The 17,768-nt window shown below is 39.7% G+C and overlaps 2 protein-coding genes across 2 annotated transcripts; one reads left to right on the top strand and one right to left on the bottom strand.

Moving 5' to 3' along the window:
- The first annotated feature begins 3,474 nt into the window (after positions 1 to 3,474).
- Positions 3,475 to 7,891, top strand: LOC110608877. The gene is made up of 7 exons (XM_043955410.1): positions 3,475 to 4,461; positions 4,585 to 4,687; positions 4,795 to 5,693; positions 6,021 to 6,123; positions 6,220 to 7,034; positions 7,277 to 7,375; positions 7,532 to 7,891. The coding sequence occupies exons 1-7, from the start codon at positions 3,637 to 3,639 to the stop codon at positions 7,616 to 7,618; spliced, it is 2,931 nt and encodes a 976-aa protein (XP_043811345.1). The 5' UTR covers positions 3,475 to 3,636; the 3' UTR covers positions 7,619 to 7,891.
- A 9,260-nt stretch (positions 7,892 to 17,151) lies between these two features.
- On the bottom strand, positions 17,152 to 17,457 carry LOC122723723 (uncharacterized mitochondrial protein AtMg00810-like). The gene has a single exon (XM_043956895.1). It carries the CDS (start codon positions 17,455 to 17,457, stop codon positions 17,152 to 17,154), a length of 306 nt encoding a protein of 101 aa, XP_043812830.1.
- Between the last annotated feature and the right edge of the window lie 311 nt (positions 17,458 to 17,768).

Genomic DNA, 17,768 nt, shown 5'->3' with positions numbered 1-17,768 from the left:
CCTACTGACCTCCTGGTCTACCCTGTACCTACAAACCTGGGGTTAAGGGAGAGGGGTGAGCTACAAAGCCCAATGAGCAGAATAAATAAACATTCAATTTAAATTTCATGCTTTCATGAAATGCAACACATCACAAACAAATCACATCAAGGATGGACTTGTCACCAATAGTCCTCTACATAGTCCAATCATGCCAGGGGCGTAGAATGGGCCTCACTGGTCTTTCTCTTAACATAACATAACATAACATAATATTCCATAGTGCCAGGGGCGTAGAATGGGCCTCACTGGTCTTCCGTACCGTATCATCATCATACTGTAACATACGAGGACTAAAGGATTATTCAACATCCATCCACATCAACATCATAGTATGCAATGCAACATATTCATGAATTCTAATGCAAACAACCTAGTATATCTCATGGCATACGTGATGCATGTATCATGCTCAAAATTTATTTATTGGCTTTAAAACATAAAGGGTTATTCTACTCACCTCTGGCTGAAGCTCTAATGACTCCGAAGCAGCTATCTCACTGCTGAGGTCCTCGGTTCCTCGGGTCCGAACCTACATAGGTGGACTCAAGTGAGGGACCAAACATCCATGAACATGACTCTAAAATACTCCCCAAAAACCCCCCTAAAACACCTTAAAACAATCATAGAAATCATGCAAAGGAGGGCTGAACAGGGCACTTTCGGCGGCAGGTTCGGCACTTTCGACGGCCGAAGGTTCCCTTCATAGACGAAACTCATGCATGTTCGGCGGCACCTTCAGCGGCCGAAACTCCCTTCCAGAGCCAAAAGTCCTCTTTCGGGGGCAGGGTTTGGCAGCCGATACATGCTACCACAGGCAGGTTCGGCGGCCGAAAGAGCCTTCAGCTGTCGAACCTGAGTTCTTCCCAAAGGGCAGAAACTCAGCTCCAACATGCACAAAAGCCTCCCAACTCATTCACACATGCATTTTCCTATTCTACAACATGCATACTCAAGCATATAAGCTCCTAGGGGCTTCAAACTATCTTAAACCCCAACTACAACACATCAAACATGCATATTCAACATACATTGTTCATAAACACACATTTAACCAAAAACTCATCATAAACCTACACATCCATTTCTACCCCAAGAAACTTCATAAAACTTGCTTAAAACATGAAATGAACTATGGATCTACTCTTACCTCTTGAAGAACGAGAGGGGAGACGATCCTAGCTCGGAGATGGGGAGAAATCAACTCTTTGGTCTCCAAGCTTCAAAACTTGCTCTTTTTGTTCAAATATCTTCAAATCAACATAAAGCTTGCTAAAACGTGAAAGATCGGAGGAAAAACATCAAAAACGAACCATGGGAGAGCAAGAACTCACCGTGGCCGAAGATGGGGAGAAAACTCGCCCGTTTCGGCCATGGAGCTCTTATATAGGGGCTGCCAGACCACCTTTTGGCGGCCTAAAGTGCCTCCAAAACTCATGCAAGTTCGGCGGCCGAACATGAGGTTCGGCGGCCGAACCTTTGAAACTTTTGGAAGCCTAACTTGCCCCCCTAAACTATCCAATGTTCGGCGGCCGAACCTGGAAATGCCTCCTTGGTCTTTTTCATTCAAAACTCAATTTCCTTTCTTGCTTAAAATCATAAAATACATTAAAATATTTTATGAAAACATGATTTTACCCTTCTAGAGGCTTCCGACATCCGGGATCCCACCGGACGGTAGGAATTCCGATATCGGAGTCTAGCCGGGTATTACATTTTGTACTGCTCAAGAGTGGCCTATAGCCTTTTTATGTATTGAAGCATCTGCTCATTTAAAACAGTCCGGCCCAAATTGGCCTAAATAACTTTTGGACCCACTTTCCACTTGGCCTAAAATGGTTAACCCAAGTTATTTAGTAGTTTCGTGCTAGCTATTATATACAATTCGGAATTGCTGTAATTTTTCGATGTGGGACGCGGTACAAGCAAGAAGCTGATTCTCGGCCCAAACTGGCCCAAATAACTTTTGGACCCACTTTTCACATGGTTCAAAATGGTTAACCCAAGTTATTTAGTAGTTTCGTGCTAGCTATTATATACAATTCGAAATTGCTGTAATTTTTTGATGTGGGATGCGGTACAAGCAAGCAGCTGATTCTTACACTCTCCCCTGCTAATTTTGTAACGTCCTCGTCGCAACTGAATCAAATACAATTGCTAACCAGGACCGGACCCTTGGGTATTGTGGTTCGCTAGTATCTTGGACGGCTCCACCTCGTCTCTCATGGGTAGCCCTTTTCTCGCAGGTCCACTAACTCTGCATAATTTGTCTGATTCAGGGTGGCTCTGATACCAATTGAAACAGCTTGGTCCAAACTGGCCCAAATAACTTTTGGACCCATTTTCCACTTGACCCAAAATGGTTAACCCAAGTTATTTAGTAGTTTCGTGCTAGCTATTATATACAATTCGGAATTGCCGTAATTTTCCGATGTGGGACGCGTTACAAGCAAGCAGCTGGTTCTTACATCATTGTTTAGATTTCTCAAATTAGCTTCATTGACAATTAATGGGGTGTTTTGTCCACTACCAGGAGTGGGAGAAATGATAGCGCTCTTATTGGTAGCAATTTTAGTAGCAACACTTGAATTGCCGGCCATTTTGAAAGAAAAAAAATCCTTTCAAGAGAAAGGTGATAAGAAACCGGTTTTAATCCAAATGAATAGAGAGAATTCAATGGGTTTTTTGGCAACAAAACTAAATAATGTTGCTGGAACAAAGTTGATAATGTGGTTGAAATAGAGTTATGCCACGATTAGTCAATATGCAAGAAAGAGAATATGAGGTGGTTGACATCGACGATAGCCACTCCGACGCTCAAATCAGTAAACTAAAGAAAAGAGCAAATATAAGTAATTGTTTAGTTGTATCGAAATTGCATCCCTTTATATCAGCAATCATTAATTTTTATATTGTAAGAAGATAGAATTAATTATAGTATTTTATAGAAATCCGGTTAGTCCTAGCTAATTTGATAAGGGATTCGTGATTATAGGTGTAATGAGGATCTATCGGCATTGCATCCGCTAATGATAATTTCATGTGAAAACTCGACCTATTTAGAAAAGAGCAAGTTTTGATAAAAAAACAAGATACTACGGTATACGAATCTTTCTTTCCATGTATAAAACCATGTTTCGGCTTATAAGACCCCTGTCACGTTGTTTCATTTTAAAGTGATAACTCATGGCTTCCTTTGGATTTTAGACAATTATCGTGACATCACATATTATTAATAAACTAATAAATTGTAAACTATTTTAAATTTAAATTAATTGTTTATATATAAGAAGAATTTTATTTAAATTAAAATTTTATATATAATAGATGGAAGAACTCGCTTTCAAGAGCTAACTAGCCTGCTCTTTGATATATATTAATATATATATAAAAGCTTTCTCCCAATAGCCAATTTATACATTGGATCTACTTATTTTAGGGCCGCCGAGTCCAACCTGTCCCAGTTCCCGCCAAGAAGTGCTAGCTATTGCTGCTACTTTCCCGCCATCGTTTCCCACTTATCCCGCCAAATTTCCCTTGCTCCAAAATCCACCAATTCGCTGTGACTCAACTCGTTTTTCTCTTTCACGCGCAAATATGCACGCACGCACAAGCATGGAAAAAACTCCAGAGCTCATCTCCAACAAACGGAAGAGGTCATCCTCTGCCTACGATCCTTTCGTGGGGATCTTCACCCGCAGCAAAGCCCATATCTATTTTCACTGCAATCGCTCTGGTCTAGCCCGCTCCGACTCATTTCGCCGCAGCAAACACCGCGCCAATCTCCAGTCAAGCACGGTTAGATTCTTGTCGAAGACTCAATTCCAATCCCACAACAAGAAACCCAGACGAAAATCAGAAAGAAAGTTGTTGCAAAGTTCTGCGGATGCAGATGATTTGCCCGGCATGATGGTCAAAGATCTTCGAACGAGACGAATTTTCTCTTTGGCTTCAATGGCTAATAATTGCGGGTTATGCTTTGATGATAAGGAGGAAGAGGGGTCTGAGAAACGGAGTGGAGGATTGGAAAAAGAAGGGTTTTCTTCTGCTTCCAGGAATTTGGAAGGCATGAAATGCGATTCCTCCATTGACAAAGAAGATGTTGGTTGGAACTATTTTGATAACGTAAAACAGGGAGAAGACAAAGACATCGTGAAATCAAGTGTGGGAAGTACTAACAAAGAGCATACCAGTGCGAATTCGACTGTGTCTCAAGGGAATGTCAAGAGTTCTGAAGATGTTGAGATTTCAAATGAGGTAGGCGAGATGAATGAAGAATGTATGCAGGCAACACCCCCAGATGCTGAGATCCTTTATAGGGATAAAGTTTCCTGGAACCTTTCAACTGAAAATCTTCAGAACAGAGAGGGTTTTCAAAACAGCATGGACAAGAGAAATGGCAATAATTCAGGGCCCATATCAGTACGTAATCATGAATTTATTTTAATTCAACTTTTCCATGTATGCTGTAGAGTATGTTGGCATTTGCTGATCATTATCGTGTACTGTCTACCGATGTATGCTGGGTCTGAATTTCTGAAATAGGTCCTTAACCCATGGTCTAGAGTTAAAGTTTTCAGAGCTCCAGGCTCATTCAGCTATAGAAGATTGCTACCTTACTTGATGGATATGGTCCAAGATAATTCGTGTAAGTTTTCTGCTCCCCTTTGTTATTGTCTATTGCCCCCAATTAAATGATAAAGAAAATTAGAAAGTTAACTATACTAGAAACTTTGCTATGATTCATATCCACAGGTGCTCTCAGAAACGGTAAATCGATGGATGAATTGAAGACAGATAGTCCTTCCATGAAGATTCAAGCTGGTGATCCTTTGTCACGGAGTGTGCCGATTTTCGCAGATGGCTTATCTAATGGTACTGACTCTAATTTAATATCTATAGAAAAGCTTCCTAATTCGTCAATGCTATTTGGTTCACAAAAGAATCCTTGCATGAGGGCTTATTCTCCCAACTCATTGGTTAATAAATGTTGTTCAAAACCACTTGCTGATGAAGTGAATGAGAAAATTAAGATATTTGTTTCTCGGAAAGATAAGAATTTAGAAGGCTCGAACCCTGACTGCTATCCAGGGGTGGACAATCATCATCTAAATGGACATGCCAATGATACAAAACCCCAGGATAGTCGAGAGATTAGAGGAACCGTGAGAAAGTCTCCTCGCTGTGATCAAGATGATACTAATGATATAACGAATGGTTTATGTTTGATTTCAGAGAAGCATCAATTATGTGAAGGTCATTCATCTCGGCAACCCTGTTCCGATACAATCCAGACTGAGAGTTTGGAAGCAAAAGCATGTGATATGAGTCATGCTTGTAAGTCTCCTGAGCCGAACAATACAAGCTCTAATGTGTCTAATGCAGAAGACAACAGCTGCACTGCAAAGAAGGATGGCAACGACAATGATGTTCTGGATAAAGTTGACGATACAAATGGAGAATCCATTCAGGAGACACTACCAAATGCTGAAATCGTTGGTAAACCTGTGGCTCATCAGGGTGTGAATAACCGAATAGATTTTGTCTCACAGGATAATGGTGAAGTTCTCATGCAGCCACTGAATGAAAGTTCTTGCAGAATCAGCTCCTGTTCTGGTAGCAAAAGAATGGATTCCATTTCTAAAAGCAAATTGGTAAGATAATGTCTACTTGGAATACGAATAGCTCAATTCATTGCAGAAGTGGTACTTTGCTACATGATGACCACCTTTTTTTCTATATATTTTGGGAAATTTATCATGAAGTGATTTATATGAATATTCTTTTGGTTCCATGTTTTAAGATGCAATAACCTCGCCAAGGACTTTTTCTGTATCCAAGGGTTTGCTAAATTAACATGCATTAACTTGAAATCAAATTTCTTTTAGTAAATTAAAGGATCTTGGCAATGTATTTTTATTGTTGGAAAATCTTTGTTGCTTGTCATGTTTGCTAACCTAAGTTGCTTCCTTATGAAAAAGGGTTTAAGTCCAAGCTCACGACTGAAGCTATTTAAGATTAGAGACTCCTTTGGCTACAGAAGATTGCTTCCATATCTGACGGATATTGCCAAAAATAATTATGGTAATTTTGTCTCTTTTCTATTCTACTATCTGAAGACAAATATGTTAGCTTTGGGCTTCAATTTCATTAAGCTTAACTTCAAAATAATACTTTTAGGTGATTATGGAAATGGATGTTGCCCAAAACTTGAGAAGAGCTTAGAAGAAAGCCAATCCTCACAATTACCAATACCTGAACTTTACGAAACTCCTGCAAAGAATTTAAATCACAGGAGTTATGGTATGGAGCATGATACTGATTCATGCACTCTGGAAATGGCTACCTTGCCAACTGCCAATCATGTATCTGGTAGTAATCATTTGAATCTGATATGCTCTAAGCAGAATAGTGACTCTCCTATGTCAAATGGCTCACGAGAAGAACAAGAATCGGAAGTCGTGGACATGATATCAGATCATCAAGATGGACAGTCAAATGACGTCCCTACCATTGTGAGACTAGTTTCTGGAAGCAGTTCAGTCACTACGCCCCTTTGTTCTTCTTTTGTTTGTCCTACATCTTTCTCTGCAGATGATGGAAACTCCGTTTCACATGAAATATCTGCTGATGCTGAAGAGGGCTGCAGAAAATCAGCAGTGAAAATTACTAATAGTGCAAAGCCAGCTGACACAGGCTGCTTTTCTCAAAATTCATCTAAGGTTGAAGTCTCTGATCCTTTGGGCATTCATGCCCATGATTCCAGGAAGGGCATTCTTAAAAGAGTTCCAAGGGGATGCAAAGGACCCTGCATGTGTTTAAAATGTGCTTCCTTTCGCCTCCATGCAGAGAGGGCATTTGAGTTCTCCAAAAATCAGATGCAGGATGCTGAAGAAGTGACCCTAGATTTGATAAAGGAACTATCTCATTTGAGGAATATGCTTGAGAAAGCTGCATTTGGTTCTAATGATAATCATGCTATTTGCATCAATGAGGTATATAGTACTTAAACTCGAGATGCTTTGACTTGTTTCTGGCAACATCTACAACAAACTTGTATGATCTTAGTTGCTTCTTATTAGTAAATTTATGCATTTGCTTCATCTTATGGCATAATGGTTATCGTTTTGCCACACTTTGCAGAGAATTAAAACACAAGGTGTACTGTTGTTCATACATTCATAACATTTTTCCTACATAAACATAGAATTCTAAGCTAATAATTTTATTTGATCAGGTGAAAAGGGCTTGCAAGGAAGCATCTGAAGCGGAAGAACTAGCAAAAAGCCGCCTTAGCCAAATGAATTATGATCTTACTGTTCACTGCAGACTACTAGTATGTTTTCATTATCATTCCAAGCATTTAAATCATTCTCCTCCTATAATATGCATACATTGAGAATTTGCAAATTCTATCTTTTGAAACATTCGCTAAAATCTGAGGTGAATTGTGATTTTGTAACTTAATAATATTCATTTTTTTTTCTTGTAGTGTGAGCAGCGACCAAGGGTGAGATTTTCCAATAATGTTGAAGAAAGAATAATTTCACAGTTGAATTGTGAGCAAAGTTCAAATTGATGAGAGTACCGCAGAGAAGAAAATTGATACACTTTATATGATTGCAACTTCTGAGCTTGATGAGTGCTTGGCCTTGAAGATACATCCCAAAAAAAACTTGCATGTACTGCAATTAGCTATGAATATTGATTTTAATGTAAATGCTAATAGAAAAGGTGTTGTTGATGCTGCATACCGCACGAGTTAGTTCTCCAGTGCCCACTTATGGAAGTTGCTAATTTATTGAGCTCTTTAAACTGATCCATTGCAATTTCAATCTTTGATTTCTGATGAGGAAGAACTATTATCCTGCTTGCAACTGACATCTCTAAGTTATAGTGAGAAGTGTAAGGTGGACGATTGGCCTTCTAGGATAGTTGACTACTGCGGTAATGTTGTTTTCATTTTGAGAATAGTTGTGATTATCTTTGAAGATGCCATGCGCCAACGGCCGAAGTCCCTTTTTTAAATAGAACAATACAATTACTTTCATTCCATTATTTATGAATTAAATTACTTTCGTATCATTTACTAATGAATTAATTCAAACTTACTAAAACTCAACTCCAAAGTAAATTTGAATCACACTAAAAGATGTTGCAAGATGCTGCAGAGATTAGATTGAATGGAACTTATGCTGTGATTGGCCAGAACCTGCAAGGGAGAAACTTATGCTGTGATTGCCCAGAACCTGCAAGGGAGAATAACATGAGGTGGTGGTGGTTATTGACGACAGCTATTCTGAAGTGTTTAATAATAGCAGAACAACATAAGGTGGTGGTGTGTATCCGCGACAGCCATTCCGAAGTGTTTAATAATAGTGTGCTTTTGTCTCTGTGGTTCCTTTATACCGTAAGAGATAGAGATGAATATGATATTCTTATGATAATCCAGTAATAATATGGCTGTTTGTTTGACAAGGGATATTGCCAGCTATTAGATGAAAATCCCATAATCACAAGCATAATGGAGATATGCAGGGCTATGTTTGATAACGATAGCTTTTGATCGAGACTTGCCTTCTTGAGGGAAGGGTGAGTCTTTCGGTGATAACCCGAGTGCTAAGGTGTTTGGATTTTCCTTATTTGGACTATATCTCCTACTCACTTGATCCTTGCCCCATGGACCTATCTCGTGATGACAGCTCATGGCTCACTTTTGACTGTTGTTATGTAGCATTAGAGATCCTCCCGCTGGTCTTTATTTTTTTAGATTCAAAGGGAATATCTTTTATCGAGGTTTGGGGTACGTGGCTCCTCGAGATTGATTTCTTGCTACTCATGCCACATAAGTTTGATATCTGCCCTGCAGGCTCATAGGTTGCTTAGGAGGAGTTGTCATGGGTTTCTTGCACATGTCAGAGAGGTTAATGGTCAGATTAGGGAACTAGCTTCAGTGCCCATAGTCAGAGAGTTTTTTGATGTTTTCCCAGATGAGCTACCAGGTTTACCACCTGCTAGAGAGATAGAGTTTGAAATTGAAGTAATGCCAGGAACCAGACCCATCTCTATTCCTCTCTACAGGATGGCACCTGCAGAGTTAAAGGAGTTGAAGGAGCAGTTGCAAGATTTGGTAGACAAGGGTTTCATCCGACCTAGTACCTCGCCATGGGGCGCTCCAGTCTTGTACGTGAAAAAGAAGGATGGATCCCTAAGACTTTGTATTGATCACAGGCAGTTGAACAAAGTCATTACCAAGAACAAGTATCCGTTACCCAGGATCGATGATCTATTTGACCAGCTAGCAGGAGTCGGTTGTTTTTCGAAAATAGATTTAAGATCCGGGTATCACAAGTTGAGAGTCAGAGAGGAAGACGTACCCAAGACAGCTTTCAGGATTAGATATGGGCATTATGAATTCCTAGTGATACCGTTCGGGCTAACCAATGCCCTTGCAGCATTCATGGATCTCATGAATAGAGTTTTTAGCCAGTTTCTGAATTACTTTGTGACTCGCGGTTGTCGAAGCCGGTAAAAAATAACCTTTCCGGTTATTAACAATATTACTACTGTAGATAGTGGTAAAGGATCGAATCCACAGAGAATTGAAAACTTACCTATCTTTCTTATTAAGACCAAGAGAATTAACTGAAACAAAAATAAACTGAAAGAGAAGTAAACTGAAACGAGATAAACTGAAAGCAAATAAACTGAAAGTAAAATGGGGAGGGGGTTAAGATTGATGCAATTAATCTAAAACTGAAAGCAATAAAATAAGACAAATAATAAAAATAAAAGAAATCAATAACGAGAAAGCTTTAGTTGAAGAATCATATTCACTTCAATTGTTAGGATTGATCATTAACACTATGTTTCTTTGGTTGTTTCAATAGATTAGTTATGGGGATGGAAGACGCTTCTCACCACCATGTCTCTCCTTAAGATTAAACCAATTAGGGAACGTCCTCTAATTAATCACTAATCAATAAGTTGCCAAGGAACGTCCTTGGGCCTCAGGTAACAAACAACTGTCAATTGCATTAAGAAATAGAGAGATCCAATCCTAGCTACCCAAATGTATGAGATGTTGCTAGATCATACAATTTCCTTGGTTCTTACACCAAGTGTTCTTATGTTTGAACAATCCAAGCAATTACGGACTCAAAATTATTCAAACTAACAATATATTACCTTGCAATCAAGAATCAACTGGCCACATTGATCAAAATAACAAAGCAATAATGGAATCAAGCATGAAATTGCACAAATATTGAATAACCAAAAGTTGAACAATATATGATCAAGTCTCCCAATCCATAAAACAACCAAAGTATCACCTAATCTTCAAGTAGAAATAAAAGGTTTTAGCCACTCATGGCTAAAACAAAACCAAAAAAATAAAGAAAGGAAGAAGAAGAGATGGTACCATTTGCAATCCCGTAGGTGTGTCTAAGGGAGAGTAGAAAAAGCATGGGGAGGTCTTTTTATAGTTGAAAGTGTTGCCCTAGGTCCTTACTTGCTGCCCAAGAGGCTGCTTGCTGCCCAAGTTGTATCTGAAAAGGAAAGAATCGCGTTGCAAGGTCTTCAGAAGGAAGGAGGCGCATGGATGGGTTTGTGCAGAGGGAAAGATATGCTGTCCAATCTTTCCTTTTTTAGTGGAGCCTTCGTTTGAATTTCAAATCTTGAATACTGAATGCAAGAGAGACAAGTGCGTCTTCTTGAAATCTTGCTGTCTAAATAGAAAAATCTAACTGCTGAAGTGTCTGCACATCTTTAAACAAGGAAAGAAAGATCTGTAATTTGAATTTCAAATAATCTTCTGACTGCGCTTTCCTTATTTGCTTTTGCTTCTGCACTTTTCTTATTTGAAAACTTTCCTTTTCTGAAAACTTTCCTTATTTGAAAACTTTCCTTATTTGAAAACTTTCCTTATTTGGCACTTTTTGGCAGTTTTAAGAGCATTTTCACCAGATTGTCTCTTTACACCTAATATCTGCAAAATAAGATCAAAACCACAAAATTAGACAGAAAAGATGTAAATAAACATCAATAACATAATGATAAAGTGGACTAAAATATGCTCTATCACTTTGTTATTGTTTTCATTGACGATATCTTGGTGTATTCCAGAAATGCAGAGGAGCATGCTCATCATCTGAGGATTGTTGCAGACCCTGAGGGAACACTGTTTGTATGCCAAGTTCTCTAAATGTGAGTTCTGGTTGAGGAGTATCTCTTTCTTGGGGCATGTAGTGTCAGAAAAGGGAATCGAGGTGGACCCTAAGAAAGTAGAAGCTGTAGCTAACTGGTCCAAACCCACTACAGTGACAGAGATTAAAAGCTTTTAGGTTTGTCCAGGATTTCTCAAAAATTGCTGCTCCTATGACCAGATTGACCAAAAAGAATCAGAGGTTTGTTTGGACAGAATAGTGTGAAGAGCTAAAGAGGAGACTGACGTCAACACCGGTGTTAGCTCTGCCTATGAGTAAAGAGGATTTCACAATATTTTGTGATGAATTCCGAGTGGGACTAGGTTGTGTGTTGATGCAGAACGAGAGGGTAATTGCTTATGTTTCTAGACAGTTGAAGAAGCACGAGTTGAATTATCCTACACACGATCTATAGATGACAGCTGTGATTTTTGCACTCAAGATGTGGAGGCATTACCTGTATTGGGTAAAATGTGAGATCTTTACAGATCATAAGAGTTTGCAATACATCTTGAGTCAGAAAGAGTTGAACTTGAGGCAGAGAAGATGGGTAGAATTGCTTAGTGATTATGATTGCAAAATCCAGTATCATCCGGGTAAGGCAAATGTAGTAGCAAATGCTCTTAGTTGGAAATCACTTGGCAGTTTATCCCATATTACAGTAGAGAAAAGACCGGTGTTGAGGGAATTTTACAGGCTCATTAATGAAGGTTTACAGCTAGAGTTGTCAGGTACAAGTGCACTAGTGGCTCAGATGAGAGTGACACCCGTGTTTCTGGAGCAAGTGGCACAAAAACAGTACGAGGACCCAGAGTTGGTGAAAATAGCAAGAGCTGTTCAGACTGGCAAGAATGGTGAATTTAGATTCAACAACAAAGGGATCCTCTGTTATGGAAACAGATTATGTGTACCAGACGACATAAGTCTGAAGGGAGAGATTATGAGAGAGGCTCATAATGCTAGTTACAGTGTTCACCCTGTGGCCACCAAAATGTATTAGGATCTGAAGAGAGTTTATTGGTGGCCAGCTATGAAGAGGGAAGTGGCGTAGTTTGTGTCTGCTTGTGAAACATGTCAGAGGGTGAAGCTGGAATATTAGAAGCCAGTTGGGATGCTCAACCCATTACCGATTCTAGAGTGGAAATGGGAAAATATGGCGATGGATTTCGTGGTGGGATTACCAGCAACGTCCAACAGACTAGACTCTATATGGGTAATAGTGGATAGATTGACCAAATCTGCTCACTTCATTCCTGTCAGGAGTAGTTACTCTATGGATAAATTAGCACAGGTATACGTGGAAGAGATTGTCAGGCTGTATGGGGCTCCAGTATCAATAGTGTCAAATAGGGGACCCTAGTTTACCTCCAGGTTTTGGTGGAGTCTGCAAAATGCTATGGGCACAAGGCTAGACTTTAGCACTGCCTTCCACCCACAAACTGACGTACAGTCAGAGAGGACTATCCAAACGATAGAAGATATGTTAAGAATGTGTGTGCTAGACTTTGGCGGTTCTTGAAGGCAACATCTACCATTGGTGGAGTTTGCCTACAATAACAGTTACCATGCTAGCATTGGGATGGCTCCTTATGAAGCTCTATATGGGAGAAAGTGCAAGTCACCCGTCTGCTGGGAAGAAGTAGGAGAAAGGGCCTTGGCAGGGTCAGAGCTAGTAGAGATCACCAGCAGGGTAGTGTCTATCATTAGAGAGAGGATCAGAACAGCGGTGAGTAGGCAAAAGAGCTATACAGACATCCGCAGAAAGCATGTTGTGTTCCAGGTGGGGGATATGGTGTTGCTTAAGGTGTCTCCTATGAAAGGGGTGATTCGTTTTGGGAAGAAAGCTAAACTAGCTCCAAGGTATATCGGACCCTTCGAAATTTTGCAAAAGATCGGGAATGTATCTTACAAGTTAGATTTGCCCGCTTCTATGGAGAGGATCCATCCGGTTTTCCATGTTTCTATGTTACAAAAGTTCGTGTCAGATCCGAGTAAGGTTCTTAATGAACCTGATGTGGAGATCCTAGGAGATCTCACCTATGTTGAGCAACCAGTGCGGATCATATACATGCAAATCAGAAGGTTGAGGAACAAGGAAATCGCGATGGTGAAAGTCCTTTGGAATCACCACAATATGGAAGAGTGCACCTGGGAGACCCGGGAGTCTATGCTCTAGCAATACCCTTATCTCTTTTAAAGTATCTTATATTTTCATGTGTGTTCTTAATGTTTATGTTTGCTTTGTTGAACATTCGGGAACAAATATTCTTAAGGGGGGAAGAATGTAATACCCGACTAGACTCCGGCATCGGATTTCCAATCTTCCGAAGGAATCTCCGTCGGAATTCGGAATCTCGAGGCAGGAATCTCCTTAGGAAGGGTAAAATAAAGTTTTTATAAAATGAATTTTGAAAGTTTTAAGGTTTTGAGTTAAAAAGAAAAGAAAAGAGTTTTGAAGAGGACTCCCAAGTTCGGTCGCCGAAGGTGGTGCCACCGTGGGACCTCCTCTTTCGGCCCCCGAAGGTGGTTTATCTAGCCACCTATAAGAGGCCTTCAGCCGAAAATGAGAGAGTTTTTCTCTCCATTTTCGGGCAGAGGTAGGTCCATGCCCTCCCTTTTATAATTTTGTTGTTTTTCCCTCAAATCTCTTAGGAAATTTACGAGTTTCCTTTTGTTTTTGAAGATTTGAGTTAAATCTAAGTTTTTAAACCTTGGAGACCTCCGGAGATAGTTTTTCTCTCATCTCCAAGTTTGGGTTGCTGCTACCCTTAGATCTCCAAGAGGTAAGCCTAGATCTTTGTTTTTCTTATGTTTTAATAAAGTTTTAACAAAGGGTTAAGGGTTAATAATGCATGAATGGTTAGATCTAAAGTTTCAGGGTTTGAGTTGGGTTATTAATGAATGTTTGCTCTTATGTGTTTTTTTGTTGTTGTTTGTTGGGGTTTATGCTAGTTTTTATGCCCCTTATGCTTGATGAGTGAGTATGCATGCTTTTGAGGAGTTGGGTGTGAGGATTTGAGAAGTTTTGGAGGCTGAGTACATAGGGCAGAATTGGGTTCTGCCTTGCTGGAGAACCCAGGTTCGGCCGCCGAACCTGCTTGTGGAGGCAGCCTTTTGGTCACCTAATCTACCCCCGAAAGCATGACTTTTGGATCTGTGATGGGGTTTCGGCCGCCGAACCTGCCCCTGAAAGTCCTTGACTTTTGGATCTGTGAAGGGCTTAGGCTGCCGAACCTGCCCCCAAAAGTCCATTACTTTTGGATCTGTGAGGGACCTTCAGCCACCGAACCTACCGCCGAAAGTCCCCTGCCCAACCTTCCTTTGTTTGTTTTATGTGCATGTTTTGTTATGTTTTAGGGGTTTTTGGGGAGTTGTTTAGAGTCATGTAATAGTTATGTTTGATCCCTCATTTGAGTCTATCTGTGTAGGATCGGACCTGGGAGACCGAAGAGGCCTACAGTAAGATAGTTGCGTCAGTGTTAGGCGAGCATCAGCCAGAGGTGAGTAGAACTGAACTAACTTATTATTTCAAAGTAATCAAACTTTTTAAGCATGTTCATGCATCACGAATGCCATGTTGATGTATTAGGTTGTTTTACATTAGAATTCACGAATATGATGCATTGCATAATTTACTGTTGATGTGGATGGATATTGGATGACCCACTAGCCCTCGAGATGATATGATATGATATGATATGGAAGTCCAGGTGAGGCCCATTTTACGCCCCTGGCATTATGGATATGTTATGTTATGTTTAAGCGAAAGTCCTGAGGAGCTCCGTCGAGGGCCGGGCACATTGGAATATGTAGAGGGTTACTGGTGACAAGTCCATCTTGATGTGTATTGTTTGTGTTGTGATGCATTTCATGCGAGCATATATTTATTAAACTGTTTTTATGTTCTGCTCACTAGGCTCTTGTAGCTTATACCTTTCCCCTAACCCCAGGTTTGTAGGGTCCAAGATAGCTCGGGAAGTCGGCATAGTAGCTGGTATAGTTTATGTAATAGTATAGTTGTGGACATGTATTGTATAATAGATTAGAATTGTGCTTGACCCTAGTTTTCTTTACCTTTGTAATCCCTATTAACATGATCATTATGTAAAAGTTTTTAATTATGAGTTATGTTTGTACCAAACTTGAGGCATATGATGTTAACCATACTAGAGCATTTGATGAGGGCTCTAGTATAGGTTTTATGTTTTCGGTATGATGCATGTACAGGTTGAGCTTGGTTTCATGAAATGTTATGTTTATGTTGTCTTGTGTGATCATGTATGAGATTTTATCAGGTACACAAGATGTACAGTAGGCTTGCTATAGGTTTCGGCGACCTTAAGTCGATCTAAATCCTAGCGCCGGTAGCGGTCCGGTTTTCGGGTCGTTACACCTTAGCACCCGAGTTATCACCAAAAGACTCACCTTTCTCTCAAACAAGTCGAGTCTCGACACGAAGTTATCGTTATCAAACACAGCCCGACATATCTCCATTAAGCCTGTGATCGCGGGATTTCCATCTAATAGCTGGCGATGTCTCCTATCAAACATACGACTACATTACTGTCGGATTATCATAAAAATGTCAAATTTATCCATATCTCTTACAGTATAAAAGGAGAAGAATCATAGAGATAAATGTATACTATTCTCCAACACTAAAGGATTAAGCAATTCATTACACTTGCTCTATTCGTCGAGATACTAACTTGAGTATTAGAGTGGCTGTCGTAGGCATCCACCACCACATCATATTTTCTCCCTCGCAGGTTCTGGTCAAACGCATAGTTTCATTCCAGCCATATCATCAGTTTAATTTCTGCAACATCATTTAGTTCTATTGCCATAAAATCCATTGAACTCTATCTGTTCATTGGATTGGAGCCGATCTCTTGTTCCTTTCCCTTTTGAAAAAAAAGAGGAAAAAAAGGATCTCTTTCTTCTTTGATCTCTCCAAATGGTCAAAATGGTACATGTTATTACAAGAGGACCTAATAAGGGCAATGGAAAAAATAAGCACGAGGCAAGAGATGTCCTATCTATTCATCAAGAACCATGGGCCAAGCAAGAGGTAAGATTCGATCTTGTCGATAAGGAGGTAGGATTCTTTCAAAATGACCCCCTGGTCGTTAGGATCTTATTGAACCGGTATGAGGTAAGGCGGGTGCATATGGATATAGGTAATTCTATTAATCTTCTCATCTTACATATTTTCAACAAGTTATGCTTAGATAAAAATAGCCTTACTAGAGTTTTCTATCCCTTAGTAGGATTAGGAGACAAGACCGTGGCAGTATTAGGCACCATCAACCTCCCCCTGGTGTTGGGAGATGAGAAATATAGGCGAGAGTTATACGCAGAGTTTGTGGTAGTGTACATCCCATTTACGTACTGTAATAAGATAAGGAATAATTGGGTAATTTTAGTATATTTTTCCATTAAAGTAAGTGAGTATATATACAGATTACAAGACCTTGTTAGGGCAACCCCTAATAATCCTCTATCACTCAATTAACCTATGATTACGTAATCCCCTATAATTATGTACAGATTATGTTTACACTCTAACACTCCCCCTCATGTTGGATCATAGATATTTATCATGCCCAACTTGTTAGAAAAATATTCTATTCGAGGCCCATTTAAAACTTTGGTGAGTAGATCACCTAGTTGCTCTCCTGTCTTCACATAACCGGTGGAAATTAAATTTTCTTGAATCTTTTCACGAATGAAATGACAATAAACTTCAATATGCTTAGTCCATTCATGGTATACTGGATTGGAAGCAATGTGAAGAGCAGCATGATTATCACACCAAAGTTTCGCGGGTGACACAACATTCATACCAACTTCCTTTAGTAGATGATTTATCCACATAATCTCACTAGTGGATTGAGCCATGACCCTATTCTAACTCAGCATTGGATCTGGATATCACATTTTGCTTCTTATTTTTCCAAAATACTAGATTTCCTCCAATAAATATACAGTAGTATGTAGTCGACTTTCTATCATTTATGGATCTTGCCCAGTCAACATCAGAAAAATACTCAAATGCAGTATGCCCATGATCTCTGTAGAGTATACCGAGTCCAGAAGTCCCTTTTAGATAACATAGAATTTTTTCTAGAGTGGCCCAAAGTTTCACCGTAGGTGCAGACATGAACTGGCTTACAATGTTTACTGCAAAAGCAATATCTAGCCGAGTCATCACTATAAGGTAGTTCAGTTTTCAAACCAACTTCCTGTACCTCTCTGGATCATTATAAGAGTCTTCGTCATCTTTTATAAGACATATATTAGGAATCATTGGTGTGCTACATGGTTTAGCTCCCATCTTCCCAATTTTTGCAAGTAAGTCAATGACATACTTCCTTTGAAACAGGAAAATTTCTTTTTTACTCCTCAAGACTTCAACTCCTAAGAAATACTTAAGCTGTCCCAAGTCTTTGGTATGAAAACTCGCATGCAAGTAGTTTTTAAGAGAATAGATCCCAGTACTATCATTCCCTGTAATGACAA

Source organism: Manihot esculenta, chromosome 1 (genome assembly GCF_001659605.2).
Source record: "Manihot esculenta cultivar AM560-2 chromosome 1, M.esculenta_v8, whole genome shotgun sequence".
In the NCBI taxonomy this organism is placed as follows: domain Eukaryota; kingdom Viridiplantae; phylum Streptophyta; class Magnoliopsida; order Malpighiales; family Euphorbiaceae; genus Manihot; species Manihot esculenta.
This window is presented reverse-complemented; position numbering and strand designations above follow the sequence as displayed.

Coding starts and splice junctions, on each gene's coding strand:
- LOC110608877 (XM_043955410.1), top strand. CDS start 3,637: ATGCACGCACGCACAAGCATGGAAAAAACTCCAGAGCTCATCTCCAAC. Junction 4,462..4,584: donor ATAATTCAGGGCCCATATCA/GTACGTAATCAT, acceptor TTTCTGAAATAG/GTCCTTAACCCATGGTCTAG. Junction 6,124..6,219: donor TATTGCCAAAAATAATTATG/GTAATTTTGTCT, acceptor TAATACTTTTAG/GTGATTATGGAAATGGATGT.
- LOC122723723 (XM_043956895.1), bottom strand. CDS start 17,457: ATGACTCGGCTAGATATTGCTTTTGCAGTAAACATTGTAAGCCAGTTC.